The following is a 21,799-nucleotide window of genomic DNA, read 5'->3' on the forward strand; positions in this document are numbered from 1 at the left end:
GCTCATAAATTAAAATAAGGACACATGCCAGCTGTAACTCTGACCAATGTGAGGAGAGTTTACATGCACGTGACTTGTTCTTGCTATTTTGGTCTGTTTAGAAACTTTGCCGTGTGAAAGGGGACCACACCAAGAACAATGTTCATTCATAACTTGAGTAAATTTCATTTATTATGGTCTTAAAATAGTTATAGGTCTTAAAAAGTCCTACATTTGACTTGAAACCTGTAGAAACTCTGCTTTCCAAAGTTAACCTAGCTCATTGGTATGGTACCAAAAGGTGGAGCTAGAATTGCTACTGACTGCTGATTGGTTTACAGAGCATTGTCACCAGCGTCTACAACAAGACAACTGAGAATAACAACATGTTAAGCAGCCTTTTATGATTAGATTTTCACTGATTTACATGCGAGTGGTCACAGCATCTTTAAAATTTTCGTTCCAATAGTCGAAACAAGATCCACTCCCTCTACCCCATCCAAAAAACACCCACCTCACCCCCTTTAAGCAGCATTTAAAAATACACCACTAAAAACATCGTAATAATACATGGATGGCAAGCACTAATGAAAAATCAAAAACAGAAATCTTCTGTATGACGTCTACTGTTGTTTATGGTGTTTACCTTTTAGGGTAGGGCCGATAGACAATGCCATCGACGATGCCGATGGCCGACATACACCACGATGCTGAGCTGGCATTGCGATCCTCTGTTGTCTCCGATGCAAAACCGCTCGTGAAAAATACACACTTAGGCCCCGTTTACACTAATAGGTCTTAGTTTTAAAATGTCATTTTAGAACGAAAACGATCCACATCCACTCTGGCGTTTCTTCTAGCATTTCTGAGCAGCCCTCCTTCCACACTACCGCTGAAAACGCTCATCACGTGACCACACACACACACAGGCAGAGACGCAGACACACACACACACACACACACACACACACACTGTCTTGGGCTCAAGACAGTGGGTCCGACTCCAGGCAGTCAGCTGGTCAGTAGACTGGTTCAGTCTTTCGCTTTCATGCTTGTACTTAGTAATTTTAGTGAAAAGAAAACCTCAGATAATGTAGGCTGGTTCCTGTTGATTGTGCACCTTTTTTTACCAACCAAGTTTGTCAACGCCATTGTAATGGCACCAATCACTCTGCCTATTCCCGCCTATTTACGAGTCCCGTAGAAAAAGTGATTGACAGGTGATAATTATGTGTGTAACTTATCTTTAGTTATTTATGATTTAGTTATGGGTAAAACAAAGGCCGTGCGGGTCTGGTAGCAAACGGTAGGCTACAAATAATTAATTTGTTATTAATTATTCATAATTAATTCACAGCTGCCTTTGACGACGATGCCATCGTTCATAGCGATGTTTCATATTAGACATCGTACGATGCCAAATTGGTTGACATCGCCCAACCCTATTACCTTTTTACATCACATCTAAAAACATGTGGAAAATACAGGAGATGTCTCTTCCTCTCTATAATTGCTCTAGCGTTTACATTTGAAATAAGGAATTTAAGCTGAGCACAAAAGATGCTGTATGCCTACGGCTATATGGCTTCAGCTTTTCTGGCATATACCAGGCCTCTCAAATAAGAATATAATTGGCAGTGGAAACACAAGCAGTGTGACCCGTTCTAGAACTGTACAGTACTGCTCAGTGGAAATGAGGCAAGGGAATCTGTTTTCTGAAGCTTTGTCTCTGTCTGACAGGCAAGGTACTTTGAGAATCCTCAGGTTATAGCAGAAAACACAGTGCCTTCTCCGGAAATGGTGGGGATGATCACCTCCGTATTGGTGAAGACGGCACCGGAACGTGATGACAGCGAGACCCGGACGGTCAGTACTCACTCTGTAATTGGAGAAAACCTGTTTAAAATTGTAATGATCTCAATTATTCAGATTAAGACCAGCAGAGACACAGTGATGTGAGCGATGTGCTTTAGTCCAGAGAATGGTACTGTGTGTGTGTGTGTGTGTGTGTGAGTGTGTGAGAGAGAGAACTGTAAAGTACCTATAAGCCTGGCGCTGAAAGTAAAACTGATAAGATCTGAGTGTCCAAATGCTGATCTCAAAAACTTCTGACATTATCCCTTTGTCTTAGTTCACCCAAAAACAAATATTTACTCACCCTTAAGGCCTTCCAAACATGTTTGATTTAAATTGTTTTAGTGACATATTGAAGAATAATACAAAATAAACATCAGGTAGTTATCGGAACTATTTTGCCGTCCATAGTACTAGGAACTATACAAACTTTACTTTTAGGGGTGCATGATATTGGAAGAAACCGACATAACAGTATTTTATATTTCTGCGATTATATATTGCGATTATATAATTTCATAATATGTCTTAAGTCAGTGGTTCTCAACCACGTTCCTGGAGGACCACCAACACTGCATGTTTTGGATGTCTTCTTTGTTTGGCACACCCATTACAGGTCTGTTTATGAGTTCATGATCTGAATCAGGTGTGTTTGATTAATAAAAATGTGCAGAGCTGGTGGTCCTCCAGGAACGTGGTTGAGAAACACTGGCTTAAGTAACTTTTTGGAAAGAATTCATAATTTTACATTGATTGAGATGATTTTGTAGAGGAGGGCATCTGAATAAAATATTTAAAAATATAACTAATTAAAATGAAAAAACTAAAACAATGCTTTTTAGGTGGAATTGAGGTACAGAAATTCAGTTAGAAAATCTAAAATATTTAATAATATAATGTAATGGAATAATAATAAAATAATTAAACACAAGTACTCTTTGGTAAAGTGGCGAACCTTATATTTCCTTCTGCCTCAAGTGGTTTATATTTGCTTGATATATTTTAGTAGCAAGCCTTAAACACATCCAAGTAAAAATCTTTTACACTATTAAGAGTATGGGTAAAATTCACAGTGACTCCATAAATCATGTGTACTGTACTGTGGTTTTGGTTAATTATAATCCCAACTTGACGTTGCAGCTCCTACTTTGTGACTATTACAAATGCGCACATTGCAATATTAACGTGAAATGATATATTTTGCAGCCGTAGTTTCTTTCAGGCAAAAGGCCTTATGCTATAGAAAGGAAAAAATCTATGGATGTCAGTGAGTACATTTACATGGACACCAATAAGATTTTAAAACTATTACGACAATTTTCTGATTAAGAGTCTACGGTGTAAGCAGCTATTAAAATTTGTTTAAAAATATTTTGTATTATGATTTTTTTTAAATTATTTAATTAATTATTTTTTTAAATTAATTAATTAATTAATTAATTAATTTTATTATTTTTTATTACTTCATAATCATAATTGCAAGGCAAATTATTTGATTACTGATGTTCATGTAAACGTAGTCAATGTTTGTTTACAAACTTTGTTCAAAATATTATCTCGGGTTCAGCAACAAACTCAAGTGAGTAAATCAGTTTTTTTATTTAAGTGTTTCAAAAAAAGCACATATTCAGTTTTAAGAGTAATCCACTTTACCTTTTTTGTGCAGAAATTGTGCAAGGCAGTTTAGTGTTCTTGTATCCATCAAGTTTACACTAAATAAACTAAAGTTACATGTGTTTGGGATGACAATATGTACATCATCAACAAACATTTTGAACCTACACAGTTATTTTACACTAACCAAAATATGCGATCAGATCAGCCAACAAAAAACATTTAAATAACTTGTCCCTTTAGTTGTATTCCCATGCAAATAACTTAGTAGACACTAGAGGGCACTACAATACAGTTTTCAAACTTTTGTGCATATGCTTTAAACATTTCCTTTCTTGGCTTTTATAAAAAATACATCTTTTACTCTAAACAAAAAAGAAAACTCCGTATTGGAGCAAAAAATGGTTTTCTCTTATATGGTGATCAGTGGCCTCATCCATCTCCTCTGTGTCCTCCAGCATACCATAATCCCCCGGGGATCGCTGTCACTCAAAGTATTGGCTGAGCTGCCCATCATCGTGGTCCTCATGTATCAGGTGAGAACCTATAAAAACATCATTCAGTATTGACTTTATGCTAACTGTCCTCTTTTTTTTTAAAAGGACACGTCCCTCTTTTAGACTTTTGGCTCCTTTAGAAAAGGAGTTGTCAGTCATCTGAAGCACACACTTTGTTGATAATTTCACTGTTTTCTTAAGCCTGACACTCTTATTAAAATGACTGAGGTGTTTTTTGCTCGGGAAATTTAATTGTAAAGAAAAAACTGGTGTATTGTGCCTGAAAATGTCAGTTGGCTGCTTTTAGGAAGCCGAGTGCAAAACAAATCAACACACAGCTTTTGTTTCACCTTCTCTGCATGTTATCATTATACATGTGGCCAGCAGGGTGCATTTCTATTTTCTGCCTAAAATGTAGCACCCACAAATATCACAGAGACTGGTTCAGAAATATGCTATGAACATTTCCAGTGTGTTTTGAGGCATAGTGTCTTGAGTGATTTTTGCTATGATTTATAGAGATTTTCATTTAGAATAAAATAAAAAATACTTAGACTAGGCTTGGGCTGGTATAAGATTCTGACGGTATGATAACCTTGGATAAAAATATCCAAGGTTACAATGTTTTGTGATTACTATCATTTTAAAATATATTCTATTGAAATGTGTGGGTAAAAAACTAACAAACAAAAAAAAAAGGAATAATTGTATAATATCAATAGACTTTGAGAAACATTTAATATATTTTGGAACAGTAAACATGTCGGGCTGATTTCTTTACAATTTAAAATGGCTTCTTTGGACGTTTTTGTTGGAGATACTTTTGTCCTAAAAAACTTCAACTACTCTTAATGGTATCACAGAATATTGGGCGAGTTTTTTTTTTTTTTTTTATATCTGCTGGAAAACAATACTTCTGCTTTGCCGAAATAGCATCGTAGAGAGGAAAAAAAATGTCACTTTGGTTTGTAAGCCATTTTGTTTTTAAATAATGTGAAAAAATGTGTCTTAATTTCCCTCATTCCACAACAAATCATTTACATTTACTGAAATTTGGAAAGGAAAAGGAATGAAATGTAAATCAGAATATTCAATCAATTCTGATTATGTATAATAAACAGAATTTCCAGCAACATTTACTAATTAAACTGCTAAAAACCTCTAAAGAGAATTTGCAAAAATGCACAAGATAAAAATGAATTGGTTTTCTTCTACAATAAATAAGGGATGGATAAAATAGCTTTACGTTAGTTAGTAGTATTTGGGAATTATTTAGTTAGTTTATTTTGTAAAATGAACTGTTAAAATTTAGTGGAGAAACCTATGAACTAAACAGGTTTTTTTTCAAGCTTTAATTGCTCCCAGTACTGTTACATTTCGGAAACATACCAATGAATTGTGATTTTAAAACCTTGACTTAAATGACTCAAACCTCAGTGTGTCTTAAGAACGATTATCGTCTCATTCCTAGTTGAGAGAAGCATCTTTTGAATGGTTTACAAACGGCCGTGAGTGTTTTGCGCATGGCTTATGCACCCTGAGTGCCTCGCGCTTTTGCCATTCTGTGCACTAATTTCAAAGTTTGCAGTTGAAATAAAAATCAACCATGAACGGAAAAAGTGTGTTACGTTAGTCTTGTCTTTTTCATTCTTCAATCAAATAAGGCAAAGGCAGATTCAGTCATTTTCTAGTGACACCGCACTTCTTTTTTTCTCATCTATAAAACTGATCTCTCATCTATGGAACTGAAAAGCGTGTTCGTTGTGGTCAGAGTTGCGATATAAGAATTACAGTGGATCATAAATTAAATTCATAGGCCTATTTTCTGTGTACTATTTTCTGTGTAGTATTTAAGGTAGCCTGTTATTTTTATTTGAAGAAAATAAAAACATGATGAGAAAAAAGACGCTGCTTCTAAAAAAGGATTCAGTCAGTGTTTCGTTTTGTAATCTAATTTTGTAATTTAAGTGAAAAATATCTAGGGCAGGACTATTTATGTTATTCTTTTTATTTAGTTTTTGTTCTATGCTGTTGAAAACTACAGGTGAGTGAAGATGTTCTGTTGTTAATGTGTTCACTTGTAAAAATAAATCAGTATTTTAAAATGCAATACTTAATGTGTCAGACACAAAACAGACATGGTTTTAAATAAATAATAATAATTTAATATTATTCTGACTAGCTAACGGTAAAAATTTGGTTAACGAGCGGTGGTTGGCAAAACTACCCGAAATGAGCATCATTACATTTTCGTTTCTTTGGTCTAAAATGTTCAAACGTTCTTAAATGTACCTTTTTAAATCCTGCAGAAACCCCGTCACCTATTGTTACTTGATAAAACTAATTGCTTTTCCATGTGACGTCTCTTCTAGCTGTACAAACTGAACATTCACAATGTGGTGTCAGAGTTCGTGCCTCTCATCATGAACACCATCATGCTGCAGGTGTCTCCACAGGCTCGGTCAGTAACCTCTTTCGTCTCATTGAATGCGTGGAGTTACGTCATCCCTAATCAAATGGATTTCATAGATGCAATTTAACACACGGTGACATTTAATGCTTTTCCTGTTTTTTTCCGTGACAGGCAGCACAAGCTGTTCAACAAGGAGCTTTATGCAGATTTTATCGCCGCTCAGATCAAGACCTTGTCATTTCTTGCCTACATTATCCGGATCTACCAGGTAGTGTGACTCTGGAAAATATAGCATGACCACCTGTTTATTGAAGCTGCAGTCCGTCACTTTTTCCTCTGTTGCTATCTCTGTTCAAAACGTACAGTTATTTGCGGAATTATACTCTTTATCGTGGATTGAGCGTCGGTGCGGCCTCTTAGTGTGGATGAATCAAATATTTTACTATTTTTGCTCGTCAGATCTGATGGACTGTTTATGTGATAAACTTTTTCAGCAAAAAACAGGAAACTTTTTAGGGGTTTGGCTCATTCGTTTACAGCTCTATGGATTTTAAGGAGTTAAAACATTTATTTAAAACTTATTTTAAAATAGAAGTTTTGGATAATTGTACTGCTAGGAGTTTAAGATGTTTAAAAGGGATGCTGTAACATTTAGGTACGACAAATTTAATGTGTGCGACCAATCAGGCATGAGGAAATCGATTCTGAATTGATGCATTTTTTACTCAGTGGTTTAATTAAAAGATGTAGCAATAATAATGGAAAAAGAAATAAACATTTATAATATATTTTTTGTAATTGAAACAATGAGTGTAAGCCATATAAACAAAATTAACGAAACAATCCTTAAATCTAACATTTAAACTAGGCGACAAAAATAAATAATGAAAAGGAAACCTGATATCTTCAATGCACATGACAGATGATCTAAACTAATGAAACTACAAAGCTCAGAGTTGAATCAAGCTAATCTAACAAAAACAAACTAAACTAAAACTAACCTAGCAAGAATATCATAAGGCTCCGTTTAGAATCACATAACAACCATTAAAGCCAACAAAGTTTAACAAGTAAACCTGAATTACAACAGTTAAACTGAGATATTAAATCGCCAAATAAGCAAGTCAAAACACAAATGCATGGATCACACACTGATCTGTCAGATCTTTAAATCCTTGCGGCTTTTCTTGGGATTGGTGGAACTGGCAACGTCTTAACATTGATGGACAGATAACTGAACCATTAAGCAACCTAAGAGTGGAGTGAAAAGCGGAGAGAGGAGGGTGAGGAAAATAAATGCACATAAAACTAACATGAAATATAACAGTAGCTATATGCTTTCGAAGTAAACGTCTGTAACAGGAGTGTTTGACAACAGTGACACCATGCTTGTGCGTACTAGGCAGTGTCTATTTTAAAGGCATGTGTGATCAAACATTCATAACAATGGCAGAATACAGGGTATAGATTTACTTCACCAATATTACAACCAAGAGTGGAGGTGCATCACATACACAGCAAATTCTGCATACACACCTGAGTTGCTGATAACATATGGTCTCTACAGGCACTGTTCACCAACAAGGTAACAGCAGCAGAACAAGTTTCACAGAACTTCTCGCTTGGCACAGAAAGATTTGTTCATCCAAATATGTCGCTTATTCTAATTATCTATACCGTTTGCTCATATTTAAGAAATGACAACCCTCTTGAACACAAATATGACAGTTTAGCTTCAGTTTTTGTTTTTGTGTTTTTATTCATAGTTTAAAAGCCAATCCGACTGTTCTTATTCACCATTGCCGATTCCACCGCATTTAAGACATGTTGGATAAATTGTAATACAACAACCATGATATTGTCATTACAAGTGGTACATTTAGTTTAATCCCAGAGATTTTATGGCTGTGTCAGTAAGAAACATGGTGGAATCACGGATCTATTATAGAGAATTTGATGTCTTGTTACATGTAGATCAGTGGGTGGAATTTATAGAAAAGTCAACTCGTAGGTTAAAAATGACAACACAGTTTTCATTTTATTTAGCAGTTAACAAACTCTGTATTTTCTTGTAATTGACCACAAGTAGGTGCATAGCCATCTTGTGCTGACAAACGTGGTTAGACATCAGTGGTTAAACATGAATTAGAGTGGTTAGTGGTTAGACACGAATTATACTTGAGGTGGTAGCTGGATTGAAAGACAGCTTTTACCCACAGTTCACAGTTAACTATATGTGACAAACAAAACATAATTCGATTTTTAACACTATTTTTTTATTATTATCTCTTTTTAACTTTTTCTTTTCAATGGGTTGAAGTTAAAAAAAAATTTAAAGTCCTATTTCACTTATGCAATTCAAGAGCCATGTGCACCCACTGACAGGTAAAATCTGCTTCTCTCTCTCTCTCTCTCTCTCTCTCTCTCTCTCTCTCTCTCTCTCTCTCTCTCTCTCTCTCTCTCTCATTCTCTCATTCAAGTTCAGGTTGCTTTATTGGCAAGACATTTTGTACAGTATTGCCAAAGCATTTTAGATGTATAACTTATGTAATACATTGACATCATGAAATTAATAAAATATACAGCAAATGAGAAATAAATTATACAAAAAGGATTTCAAAACAGACAGTATCTCTAAAAAATATAGAATAATTACAAGAATAAAAGGTCTAGATTATTTAAATAAGACAAATGAACTGACTACCTATTTCTAACAATGTACAAATATATGCTGCAGCCAATTTAGATGTCATTACCTCTCTGAGTTTTTAGTAAAATTTTTCTTAGTCATTTAGATTAAAGAATGAATAATTTAATGTCTCTCTTGTGTGGAGAAAATTAATGACATCTTAGAAAACAAAAGCAAAATCAAATAGCGGACATTTTAGTTGGTTTAGAAACCCCGACTAGACACAATAAGGTGCGGGTCTCTGTGGGTCTGCAGAGCATGTGAGTGTTGACAGTTTCTACTGCTTGTTCTGTGTGTGAGAAACGGGTAAAGTAGAGAAGATTTTCCATTATTCGCTTGCAGATGTTTGTTAATATTGTGCGTATACAAAAAAAAAGTGTAAAAGGATGATAATAGTAAAAAAAATGTTTACTTGGGCAAATGTAATATACCTGGGTGGCCCGTCCAGTCTATGTATGGGAAGTACTGGACATAATTTTTACGACTTGTCAGCTTGTAATCATGTACGTCCTGGGCAAACTCTCTTTGACATGAGCCCATAAAGAGGTGATGTGTGAAACACACTTAGCAAACTCTCCTGAGTCTGACAGATCTTTACCCACCGCCCAACGCTGCCTAATTGCAGACCATCGACTTGATGTGTCCCGGGCTAAAGACTTACAGCAGCCCACCCATATTTTGTGTGAAAGCCCATCAGTACCACTAAAATTATTATGATTGCTGAATTATTATTGCTGTTGTGAATTGTGGTCATGTAAGGCAAATTTTAAACAGTTTTAAACACTTTCTGGTTACAAAAAATTAATTTAGAGTCATTTTAACCCCCCAAAAAAGTTATGGACTGCAGCTTTAAAGTTTTCTCCATTTGTTTTTAATACTCAATCAATGACTAATGTGGTGATGTGAACTGCGTGTATCAGGACTTGGTTGGGAAGTACTCCCAGCAGATGGTGAAGGGGATGTTGCAGCTGCTGTCGAACTGCCCCCCTGAGACGGCTCACCTGCGGAAAGAGCTGCTAATCGCTGCCAAGCACATCCTCACCACAGATCTACGCAGCCGTGAGTCATCCACCGCTAAACACTTTGCAGATTGTTGGCAGATATTCCCAAATAAGATATGCAGAAGCGCTCGCCATTGTAGCCGAGCTCGCATCTGGTGTTAATTACACCGCTGAGCTTCGCGGGGTAGCGCTTTGATACATAACGGCTGCATTCTCTTTGAGCTTCACTTCTCAATCAATAGCATTTGAGAGAGGAATCTGATACACTCTTCTAAATCATTAATCCTGTAGAGAAGGTTAAATCAATCGATGTGAAACTCTCAGTGTTGAGACCTGGCATTGATGTATCTCATGGTTCACGGGCCCTTGAGCCGATTCGGTCGGGCTTTAGAGCCTGCGATGGCATCTGATAAAGTCTGTTTGTGTTGCAGAATTCATTCCATGCATGGACAAGCTTTTCGATGAGTCAATACTCATTGGCTCAGGATACACAGCGAGAGAGACGCTAAGGTAAGACCGTAGATTAACCCCCTCCCAACCTGTAAGGATATTGGCCTACGTAGGCAGCATTGCTAGGAATTGCATCCAAGTGTTCAAGAAGCAAAGGCTGCTTTCAGAAATTAGGCTGCGCAGTTATGACTCATTTTGGACATATTTTACAGTTGGGTACATGCTGTGCTCAGCAGACAAGAAAGTCCCAGTATGCATCGTGACTAACAAGTTAAAGTATCAATGGTTTTGGCATGGCAGTATAATTGTTTTGCAACATCTAATTAAACTAAGCAGACGCAGTATAAACAACATTAAATAAATTCTTAAATAGGTGGAGAAAAGTAACAAATTATTACAACTGGAGGATTGATGATATGATTCTAAATATGTTATTAAATTAATAATATCATAAAAGAGTCCAGACATGGTGTGGCTAAGTGATGTTTATTTTAAATAAATATTTATTACTGTAATGTTCGTGTCAATAATTGATTAGATATGGTAGTGTATTGATATTGACCTTATTCTCTGCCGACGAGCGGGCGCTGCTATTTGAATCTTTTTGTCTCGCGACTTCCGGTCACATTCACTTCCATTCATTTTTTGACATTAACAACTGCTCGTTACGCTGCTTGATGTTGCAACTTAATATTTTCTTATTATATTATGCTACTTGGTCTGTGTAGTCATGCAACCATTTGTTTGTTGAGCAAGTAGTTTGACCATTTTCTGCCGTTTATTATTCCTAGTCATTTCTCCCATAGGCGACTGAATCGGAAGTTCTAAGACAATCGCAAAAACAGGCGCACTTCCGGGTTTTAGAATAAGGTCAATAGGTATTGTATAATAATTGATAAACGGATTATATTAAACTATTTTATTTAACTGTTTAAATGCTACGATCATATCAGTGTTTCCTCTAGGATTTTTTTCAGCTGTGGCGGCAGGCCTTTTTTTTTTTTTTTTTACAGGGATTTACCAACTACCTGGGACGCTATTTCAATGACAAATGTCATGAGCGCAGTATTACAACTCGAGATCCCATTTATGTCATAGCCTACGAGCATGCAAATCTCTTTGCTTGCGTGCCGATTTCCTCTGCTCGTGCACAAAGCTTCTTGTAAGCCTTCTCAAATATACACTGCTCAAGATCTTGTGCGCTCTCAAATAACTGCTGCTGTCGCCAAAATTTATTAGATTTGCTAGGAATATTAATGAAGACCTACAGAGTGGTATTAATGCGTTCTGAATTAAAGTGCAACAGCTATACGTCATGGTTGCTGGCCCTTACGCATCAGTCAGCCAGTCAGTCAGCTCGTAACCTTAAAGGGTTAAATAAATTACGCACATCACTACTACGGTTATAAAAACGTTTGCACTGTTATAATTCACTTACCTTTTAATATGTTTCGTTGCAATTATAATCCGCTATTTAAAAAAAAAGGGCGACTGAATTTTTTAAATGATAAGGTGTAATGTAGCCGTGGCATCATCAATTTTAGCGTGTTGCCCCGCCATTGAAGAATGAATGTAGCGGAAAACATGAATGTATAGTTTTGAGCATCGATATCGTAGTGTGTGCATCTGCAATGATCAAATCGCAGGATTGAATTATTTATTTAAATATTATTGATAATATTAATAATAACTATTATTAAACTTTAATATTATTATCTATTTTTTATTATTTATACATTGATGGCCATGAACATAAATACTGTTAGACTGCCTATTATTCTTATTTTTCTTGCAATTTAGATTTTATGTAGGTGCACTACAAAGAATTAGACTTGATCATCCCAGTCCTATCTAAATTAATGAAATCTTTCCAAATTGAGATTTTCAATTAATCTGTCAATTAATTTTATTTAATAAATATTGGGGCAAAACAAAATTAGATTAGATTGAATTTTATTGTCATTACTCATGTACAAGTAAAAGGTGACGAAATGCAGTGTATCACATTGTCAGATTTTTTTCAATATTGTGCAGCCCTAGTAGACAACGATTTCTGAGTAGATTCTAGAATGGAGCCGTAAGTGTTTATTTTATTTAAGTGTGGCTGGCTGGAAGTTACTTGGAAAAAGAAAGTTTGATTTCGTCAAGTTTACAATGTCAGGATTGATACTTAACGGTGCATGACTGAGCTGAGATGCCCCACTGCGCACAGGAGAACCAGGTGCCCATCTTCATGTGCCAGAGCTGCCCTGGCATTGGCCGCTGTCGGTCTCCTTGCCCCAGATGTCATATGCCTGCCAACACCAGCCCTCTTTCAGCCACGGCCTCCATCATCCTTCAGCAGACACATTTGGCAGGATTCACAATCTGTCAAATCCATTAGTGTCGTTTATTCTGAATCTTTGCCTGAAATCCCCCAAGTATTAAGCCAGGATATTATTATCAGCCAGGGTTAAAAGCTATTTGCTCTTTGAGGGTTGCTTTTGATCAATTCCAGGCCACAAGAGCAGGGGTCTGTGTCCAAAGTCAATAGTAAGATAAAGCTAAAATGTTGCTGTGCTATTGTTTGAAAGTTAAAGGGGCTGTTAGAAACCAGATATTTTCTCCAACAAGCATGCATTTAATTGATCGACAGTTAAATATTTATTTTGTTACAAACGTTTTTAAATTCAGAAAAGTTCTGTTCTTTAGAACCTTTTTCATCTGAAGACTACTAACACCGTATGATTGTTTACAGCTATTAAGCAGCATTTCTAGTTTTAACTGTAAAAATGAGAAATCAACACATCTCATTAATATGACATATCTCTGAAGGTGACAGTAAAAATGATGGCTGTTGAAAAAGTCAGCTTTGCCCTACTGGATCTAATAAACATTTCAGGTGTTTAAATATAGAAAGACATTTTGATAATTATTGATAGCAGTCTTAAAGGGCCATGAAACCCCTCTCTTTCGGTTCAACTCAACCTCAGATTTTTTTTCAAATAACTGTTGTCAGTTTGCCTCACAAAATGAGAAACAAACTATGAGGAGATCCATGATTTTATAGTTTACAAAGTTAAAATGCAAAGAAATAAACAGTAAGTAATTTAATATGATAAATTTGTTATTCGTAATTTTAAATACTCATAAACATAATCATATTTATTTAAACACAGAAACATAGGCAAACACAGCAGCACAGATATTTGACGTTTTGTCTGAATGGTAACAAACTCAACTGATAAAAGACAAAGTCCGCCATTCTCCAATTCTCATACAGCAGCTTGCTGCAAACCAACAGCTTTGCTGTATCAGCCCTGATGAAATTTCGGGGAAAACCATGCAACAAATCCATTGGACCATAGAAACAAACACATACGACCCGTGGCGTGCACGGACGCAGTCTCACCCAATCATTGAGTCTCGCAGCATGGCAGGTCTGTCTTGCCTTCAGAAAGCATGTGCTCTCATGAATAATTTAGAAGCAGAGTCTTATAGGATAATAAAACTCCGCTATGAATAATAATAAGAAACTGATGCGTCATCACTCCACTAGCAGATTTGCTCTGTCACAGACTTTGATCTCGCCCCAAAAGTTATTTTAAACCCGGAAGATAAAATAACTGCTCAAAATTATCCAGTTTTCTCCACAATTAAAGCTGACAGGTGCTATTGTTTTCTTAACGGTGTGTTAAAATCTGCTAAAAAAAAAAGTACTTAAACCTTTAAAGTATATACATCGTGATTGTCATTTTGGCAGGAAAAATAACTATTGGTGTAATCAGCTGTTAATCTCCATCAAATGATTTCTGATGGAGCAGCATTTATTACACTGAGCCATAGTTCACTGACAAGCTACACAAAAAATGTAATTGGCACAGTCCTCCAACATGTAAAATATGTCCCTAGAGTGTGTATGTGACGTTTCAGCTCAAAATTTTGCCGTTTTTATGATTGTTGCTTTAAATTTAAATGAGATTGTGCTCCCAGCTCTTTTCATAAGAGGGTGGAGCTTTAAACATCAGATTCAAAACTCTTGGCAGTCGGCAGCTTCTCACTCAGGGCTGTCTATGCTTATGAGAGAGAGATTAATGTCATGATGTCATGATTATGTCATTAACCTCTTTCCCCCTCTGACATGTGCTAAGGGAGAATGTCAATCAAAGTGAATAGTTATTATAAAAATAGAATTAGTTATTTTTTTTCATAAGAAGTTTGTTGAAACCCTTTATAAAAGTGTTTTTTAACTATGGGTCTTTGCTGCTTCTGTAATCATGTTGTTCATGTTTCTGCTGTCGTGTGTTTATTAGTTACGTTGAATTAATAAAAGCAGTTAAATTCTCTGCTCGATTTCCTGTTTCAGCAGGAGAGCGCCCTCTGGCCATCAGAGGATTATTTTCTAGTGACTCCTTGATACTATATGCATTGCAATAGCACCTTTTCTGCTTGATCGTGGTCTTGATTTTGTTTCCGTTACTCTAAAATACCATTTTGAGCATATAAGATTGGAAAGCTTTATATAAATCTTTAAACATGTTTTGATCTTTCAGGCCCTTGGCATACAGCACACTAGCAGACCTGGTGCACCATGTTAGACAGAACCTCCCATTGACGGACCTCTCCCTGGCTGTGCAACTGTTCGCCAAGAACATCGATGATGAGTCTCTGCCCAGCAGCATCCAGACCATGTCCTGTAAGCTGCTGCTAAACCTTGTTGACTGCATCCGGTCCAAGAGCGAACAAGAGAATGGAAACGGCAGAGACATCCTCATGAGAATGCTGGAGGTGAGATAGACTGGCACAGTAATAAAGTTGGTATCATGATTGTAATGAACTCCAAGATGTGACTGACTACCCTCATTTAAATGCTTTCATAAAGCACAAATGCTTAGATGTAACATTGTATTGTCTACATTCTCAGGTGTTTGTATTAAAGTTCCACACAATTGCTCGGTATCAGCTGGTGTCCATCTTTAAGAAATGTAAGCCCCAGTCAGAGATGGGAGTTGTGGATACAGGGGCGTTACCAGGAGTCCCAGCTACTCCTACTGTAACTACGCCCGCATTGCCTCCACCTGCACCCCCAACACCAGTCACCCCAGCACCGCCTCCAGCAACATCTTTTGATAGAGCAGGGGAGAAGGAGGACAAACAGACCTTCCAAGTATCGGACTGTCGCAGTCTGGTGAAAACCCTTGTATGCGGAGTGAAGACCATCACATGGGGCATCACCTCTTGTAAAGCCCCTGGAGGTGAGATGCATGGACTTTTATTCATTTATATATTTTTTTGCAATGTCGTTAAACATTGGCACTTGTCTGGAAGTTGTTAAAGGGATAGTTCTTGCTGCGCAGGTTAAATGTAATAACCTCACGTTGACATTGTTGTATTACAGAGGCTCAGTTTATTCCCAACAAGCAACTTCAGCCCAAAGAGACGCAGATCTACATCAAGCTGGTCAAATATGCCATGCAAGCATTAGACATCTACCAGGTACGACCGTCCACTGTTTAGTGCAGATTACATCTGTCACTCACTCTGTCACTCACTCACTCGCACTCATATAATAATGGTTTAAAGCTGTGATGCCTAAACTAGGGGCCACTGGCCAAAGTTTATCCTTTGAATTGGCCCTCCAGAGTGAAAATCATTGGGAAGGATTGGGAAATTCCTATAACAGAAATTCCCATTTTTATTTTAATAGAACCTTTTGTTTGTTTTATTGTTGAGCTACAAAAAAAAAAGCAAACTCAAATTACATGTTTCAATTTAATGTTGTAAATGAATCAATTTTTTAATTTTCTAAAAAGATGTACATACTGTTACTTAGTGAATAAGGACAAAGCAGAAGACGTCAGTGTACAAATCAAAGCAAAGGCAGGTTCAGCATGACAAGTGTATTCGGCACTGAACTGTTTTATAAAAGGGATTTTTTTTAACATTTTATTGTAATAAGTTTGTTAAAATAATTTTTTTCCAAAAAATGTAATGCAATAATAAATACGGTTGAAGTAATTTTTTCAATATATTTTTAAATATTAAGAAATAAATTAGGAAATTACACATGGCAACTTTTATGTAGTACACTTATATTAAGCTATATTTACGTTTGGCCCACAGCTCAAAATCAAGCTTAGATTACACAATTTTATTAATAATATTACTCAAAACCTCATGCAGCTATTTTGCAGAACTTTTATTTTATATAAAGAAGGAATTTGAGTAAAAAATGCATCATAATGCATTGAGAGTCTTTCAAATGATCAAAGTGATGCCTTCTGAAACTTCATCCAATTGTGTGGCAACTTTGCATGTTAACAGCTGGCAGTAAAGTGCTTCCAGTCACTTATTATTATGTTATTGGTATGGGGGTTAGAGGATGTTTACCAGCCAGAAATGTGCTGTAGCAAACTGTTTTGAACTTCAAATGAACTTTGTCCATATTTGTTTGAATGGCATTACACCTTTTAATTAATTTGACTTCACTTGAAATGTAGTGTGCTCTATACAGTAGATTGTCTCGAGTGCACATGATCCCGAAAGCTGAATTTTACAGCTTATCACAGAGCCAACCCCCTTTTGGCTAGGTACAGATTGCTGGCAATGGGCAGACGTACATTCGTGTGGCAAACTGTCAGACGGTGCGGATGAAGGAGGAGAAGGAAGTTTTGGAGCACTTCGCTGGAGTCTTTACCATGATGAACCCTCTCACTTTCAAAGAGATCTTCCAGACTACTGTTCCATACATGGTGGAGCGCATATCCAAAAACTATGCCTTACAGGTACCATTGAAAGAAGTTCAAATTCACTTTTCTATTACTGCTATTTCAAAACTTTAATCTATTAAATTCTGTTTATCTATTCAATCCTTCAACAGATTGTGGCAAATTCATTCCTGGCCAACCTAACCACATCTGCTCTCTTTGCCACCATCCTGGTGGAGTATCTGTTGGAGCGTCTGCCTGAAATGGGCTCCAATGTGGAGTTATCAAACCTGTATCTCAAACTCTTCAAGCTGGTCTTTGGCTCAGTGTCTCTCTTTGCTGCTGAAAACGAGCAAATGCTCAAGGTGAGTGTCGTCTTGTGCTGCTTTAGAAACTTGTGGCCTCTTTTGTCTTTGAGTGGGCTTATTTAAGGTGCTTATTTAGAGTACTGAGTAGATAATCTGAAAAATAGTTTTGAGAGCAGGGGAATTGCTCACACCCTCTGAGCTCTGATGGCACTGTGCTGTCGAACGCCTCAGCGCCAGTAACCATGCTGCATTAATTTTAATGCGTTCTGTCAGCTCCTCTGATGAGAAATGACACTTGTGCCTCAGATTGACAGGAAAGACCAGAGTGAAGGTCACTGTGAAATAGCGGGAAGGAAAGAGCTTCCTTATCTCACTTCCCATCGATCCTGTTGCCTGCTGAAATTATCATCTTGTATTCAGTGTCGGCTTTTTTCAATAAATTTATTTTTGACATAAATAGCTGTTGAAAAGTTAAACATTTATATATTTATTTAGCAGGGATGTATTAAAGGGCACCTATGATGGAAATAATTTTTTGAAGTAGTTTGGACAGAATTGTGTAGGTATAGTGTATCCACAATCATATTGAGGTGATATAAACACAATAAGTCCCTCTTTTTAAAATAGGATCCAAATCCCTCCCATTTTGAGGCCCACCGCAACGTGACGTAAGAGTGCAGTTTCCCCACCCACCGAATTGTTTGACAGCTCCGTATTAACATGTCTCCGTAGTAACGAGTATAGTCATATCAACAAGACAGGATGTGTGCAAATTTTGGGGGGGATTAAAAGATCTGTTCAGCACTCTTTGATCATCAATTATCATCAAATGTGATCAAGATCAATGAGTTTTACAAGTTTAAAATGTTTTTAAAGCGGTGCATGTTTGTAATGAACAGCTTTTTATCATCTTTACCATTCACCACAGCCATATGTCAGTACAATTGTAAAAGAAGACGCTTCAATCTCAATTTGTGGACTTTGAATAAGGTTTATTTTGTACATGAACATAACGGATGTCCATATAGCCTTGGAAATTAACGTTTATCCTGTCACATTTGTTGTGCAAAAACAGTGCAACGTTTAAGGCAAAGTTAAACATGAATGTGTGTGCATTTGCGTGAACTTTGTAATGACATTTGTGTGTTAATCATTGTTGCAAATCAACAACAAATACATCAAATAATCATTGGTAAAGTTCTGAAAAGTACTGTAGTATTTCTCACAAATATTGCGTGCAATCTGCATCATGTCTGTCACTGTGCTGTTTATCTAACGCTGAGGTCACCAAACTTGTTCCTGGAGGGCCGGTGTCCTACAGATTTTAGCTCCAACCCTAATCAAACACACCTGAATAAGCTAATTAAGGCCTTACTAGGTATACTTAAAACATCCAGGCAGGTGTGTTGAAGCAAGTTGGAGCTAAACCCTGCAGGGACACTGGCCCTTCAGGACCGAGATAGGTGACCTCTGATCTAAAGCAACCGATACTGAGATCAAGGCACCCTCTGACAGGCACATGGGAATGGTGGGCAGGGAGAACTGGCATTAAAGGAACAGGCAACAGAAACAGCTACAATGTGTTAAAAGCAGAACATTCCAATATTCTGAAAGCTATAATAAACAATTTGATGTTTGTTTTGAGCTGAAACTTTACTGACACATTCTGGAGACACAAAAGACTTATCTTAAATCTTGAAAAAGTTGTAAAATAGATGTCCTTTAAAATGCTGAAAAGTGGAGTGATGCCTGCTGACAATAAGCTTTGCCATCATGAGAAAAATGTAATTGTTTTAACATGTCAATTGTTATACATGTAATTATATTTCACAGTTACTGTTTAGACAATTTTTGTGCAAAATTCTTACTTAAAATCCTTTTTTTTCTGTCACATGTATAACATCTTACTGACTTTTAAATGGTAGTATAAGCCATAGTGGCCAATGGTTGTGCTAATCAATCACCTAGACTGTTTATCTTTTCACACAATGGAGCTTTAATGCATGGAAATTGTTTTTAAAATTTGTATGTAATTCCTTTTTTTCTCCCACAGCCTCACCTTCATAAAATTGTGAACAGTTCCATGGAGCTGGCACAGTCTGCCAAGGAGCCCTATAACTACTTCCTGTTGCTTAGAGCCCTGTTTCGCTCAATAGGTGGGGGGAGCCATGATCTCCTGTACCAGGAGTTTCTGCCTTTGCTGCCTAATTTGCTGCAAGGTGAGTGAAATTGACTGCATGTCAAAATAATGTACTGTTTCCACTAAGCAGTACAGTTCTATATTTTAAAAATCAAACATTTCAATAAATTTTATTCTGCAATATATTGCGATTGGAATAAAATTTCACTAGATTTTTTGGATAATTATTTGGAAAGAATTTATAATTTTAGGTTGATTGGGATGATTCTGTAGGAGAATGTATATGCATGAAATATTAGAAGCAATCTACAAGCATAGAGAAATTCAATTCAGTAAAGAAAAAGATACCAATTAAATAAACAGAGTTTATAAGCATCTGCTTCTCTGCTGATTATGATGTATTATTAGTTAATATAAGTTATTCTAATCATACTGTAGCTGCTGAGGATTTTTATTTAATTCTAGTGGGTTTGGTGTCTAGTGATATCTTTCTAGCCACTCAGTGTTTGCCTGTCACATTTTGTTATCAGTACAGCTCAATTGGAAATCTCAGTCCAGGTTGTACTGAATAAAGTACTGTATAGCAGGCACAGTTCTCAGTGGGAAATGTGATTTACCTGATATTACATCATTAGGTCGGGCCCTTTTATTTCTGAAACGTGGAAAGCAATGAATGATTCAAGTAATAAAAATTAAATGTATATTGCTGATTAATTAATGTGAGCATCACACTAGTGCCTCAAATCTTAAATTGTAACAAAAAAATGTTTAATTTTAATAATATAGACCTATTAACATTGGTTTAAAATTATTATTTTATTATCATTTAATTTAAATTACTTCAAGTAGTAATAATATAATTATTTAACTTTATTTTGTAAAGAATAATCAGTTTTTTTTCTTCCTTATTAGGGTAGTAATGTATTAGTTTAATTTAAAAATATTTATTTTTAATTTCCTTTTTTGTTGAAATATAAATTAATTTCTTCAACTTTTTTTTAAAGGTAAATCAACATCTAAGTCCCTCTGAAAAAAACAAGTTTTGATTTTTATTATTTTTTATTTTTAAATTGTGGTGTTTCTCAGGTTTGAACATGCTTCAGAGTGGCCTCCATAAGCAACACATGAAGGATCTGTTTGTGGAGCTGTGTCTCACTGTCCCGGTGCGCCTCAGCTCTCTTTTGCCCTACCTGCCCATGCTTATGGATCCACTGGTGTCCGCACTCAACGGTTCCCAGACTCTAGTCAGCCAGGGTCTGCGCACACTGGAGCTCTGTGTTGACAACCTGCAGCCTGACTTCCTCTATGACCACATCCAGCCAGTCCGAGCCGAACTAATGCAGGTAAAACATCTGACCCTTTAGGCTTTAGTAAGGTAAAAGGTGAAGAATGATTCAAATGTTTTTTCTTAATTTTTTTATGAACAGGCATTGTGGCGTACGCTTCGTAACCCCGCAGAGACCATCTCTCATGTAGCTTACCGTGTGCTGGGAAAGTTTGGAGGAAGTAATCGTAAAATGCTGAAGGAGTCGCAGAAGCTGCTGTATGTGGTGACTGAGGTTCAAGGGCCAAGCATCAAGGCAGAGTTCACTGACTGCAAAGCCTCCATTCAGCTGCCTATGGAAAAGGTAATGCTCTTTTAAGCTTCATTCAAGCAGAATTCTGTTATGATTTGTGTATTACGGTAAAGGACTGCACGATATATGGAAATGTGTTTTTTTTAAATCCAAAAAAATCTCTTTTTGTGGCACTTTTTATGTAAATGAACACATAATTAGCTTTGAAGCCAGCATTTATTTGCATAAACATAACAGAAATAAAAATAAAAACTTGACTTGTTGTTAAAATGTTTAAATAAATTTTTACTGTAGTTTTAACCCTTTGAAATGTACAACCGCACCGGAGTGATTTGTCTTGGCTGGTTTTTGGAGCATACAATCACACCGGTGTGATATTAATGTTTAATTCACATCAGGTACACACTGTTTGGGTAACTAGTCCATTTACTCTATTATATCCCAGTTAAACAGGCACTTGTAAAATACACTTCATGATGAATTATAGGCTTCATAGAGTGATCAGCGTGACCCACGGCGTATGCCTTGTGCATTGCTGTGAGTTTATAATTCTGTGTTCTGTTTGTATTGCTATTCAATAACACTTAACTC

General features: G+C 36.4%; 1 protein-coding gene across 6 annotated transcripts in view; it reads left to right on the forward strand.

Moving 5' to 3' along the window:
• The window catches only part of trrap (transformation/transcription domain-associated protein), a 185,959-nt gene that overhangs the window by 18,371 nt on the left and 145,789 nt on the right, over positions 1-21,799 (forward strand). For 3 of the 6 annotated variants that reach the window (XM_087275128.1, XM_087275130.1, NM_001423951.2), the window contains 14 exon segments: positions 1,720-1,845; positions 3,906-3,983; positions 6,317-6,405; positions 6,529-6,625; positions 9,967-10,105; positions 10,479-10,557; positions 15,030-15,264; positions 15,401-15,731; positions 15,875-15,972; positions 17,067-17,261; positions 17,357-17,548; positions 19,545-19,710; positions 20,718-20,974; positions 21,059-21,259. In XM_087275128.1, coding sequence (XP_087131254.1) covers positions 1,720-1,845; positions 3,906-3,983; positions 6,317-6,405; positions 6,529-6,625; positions 9,967-10,105; positions 10,479-10,557; positions 15,030-15,264; positions 15,401-15,731; positions 15,875-15,972; positions 17,067-17,261; positions 17,357-17,548; positions 19,545-19,710; positions 20,718-20,974; positions 21,059-21,259 — 2,283 coding nt within the window. 6 annotated transcript variants of the gene reach the window in all.

The sequence above is a fragment of the Danio rerio genome, chromosome 12, assembly GCF_052040795.2.
Source record: "Danio rerio strain M-AB ecotype USA chromosome 12, GRCz13ab, whole genome shotgun sequence".
Lineage (NCBI taxonomy): Eukaryota > Metazoa > Chordata > Actinopteri > Cypriniformes > Danionidae > Danio > Danio rerio.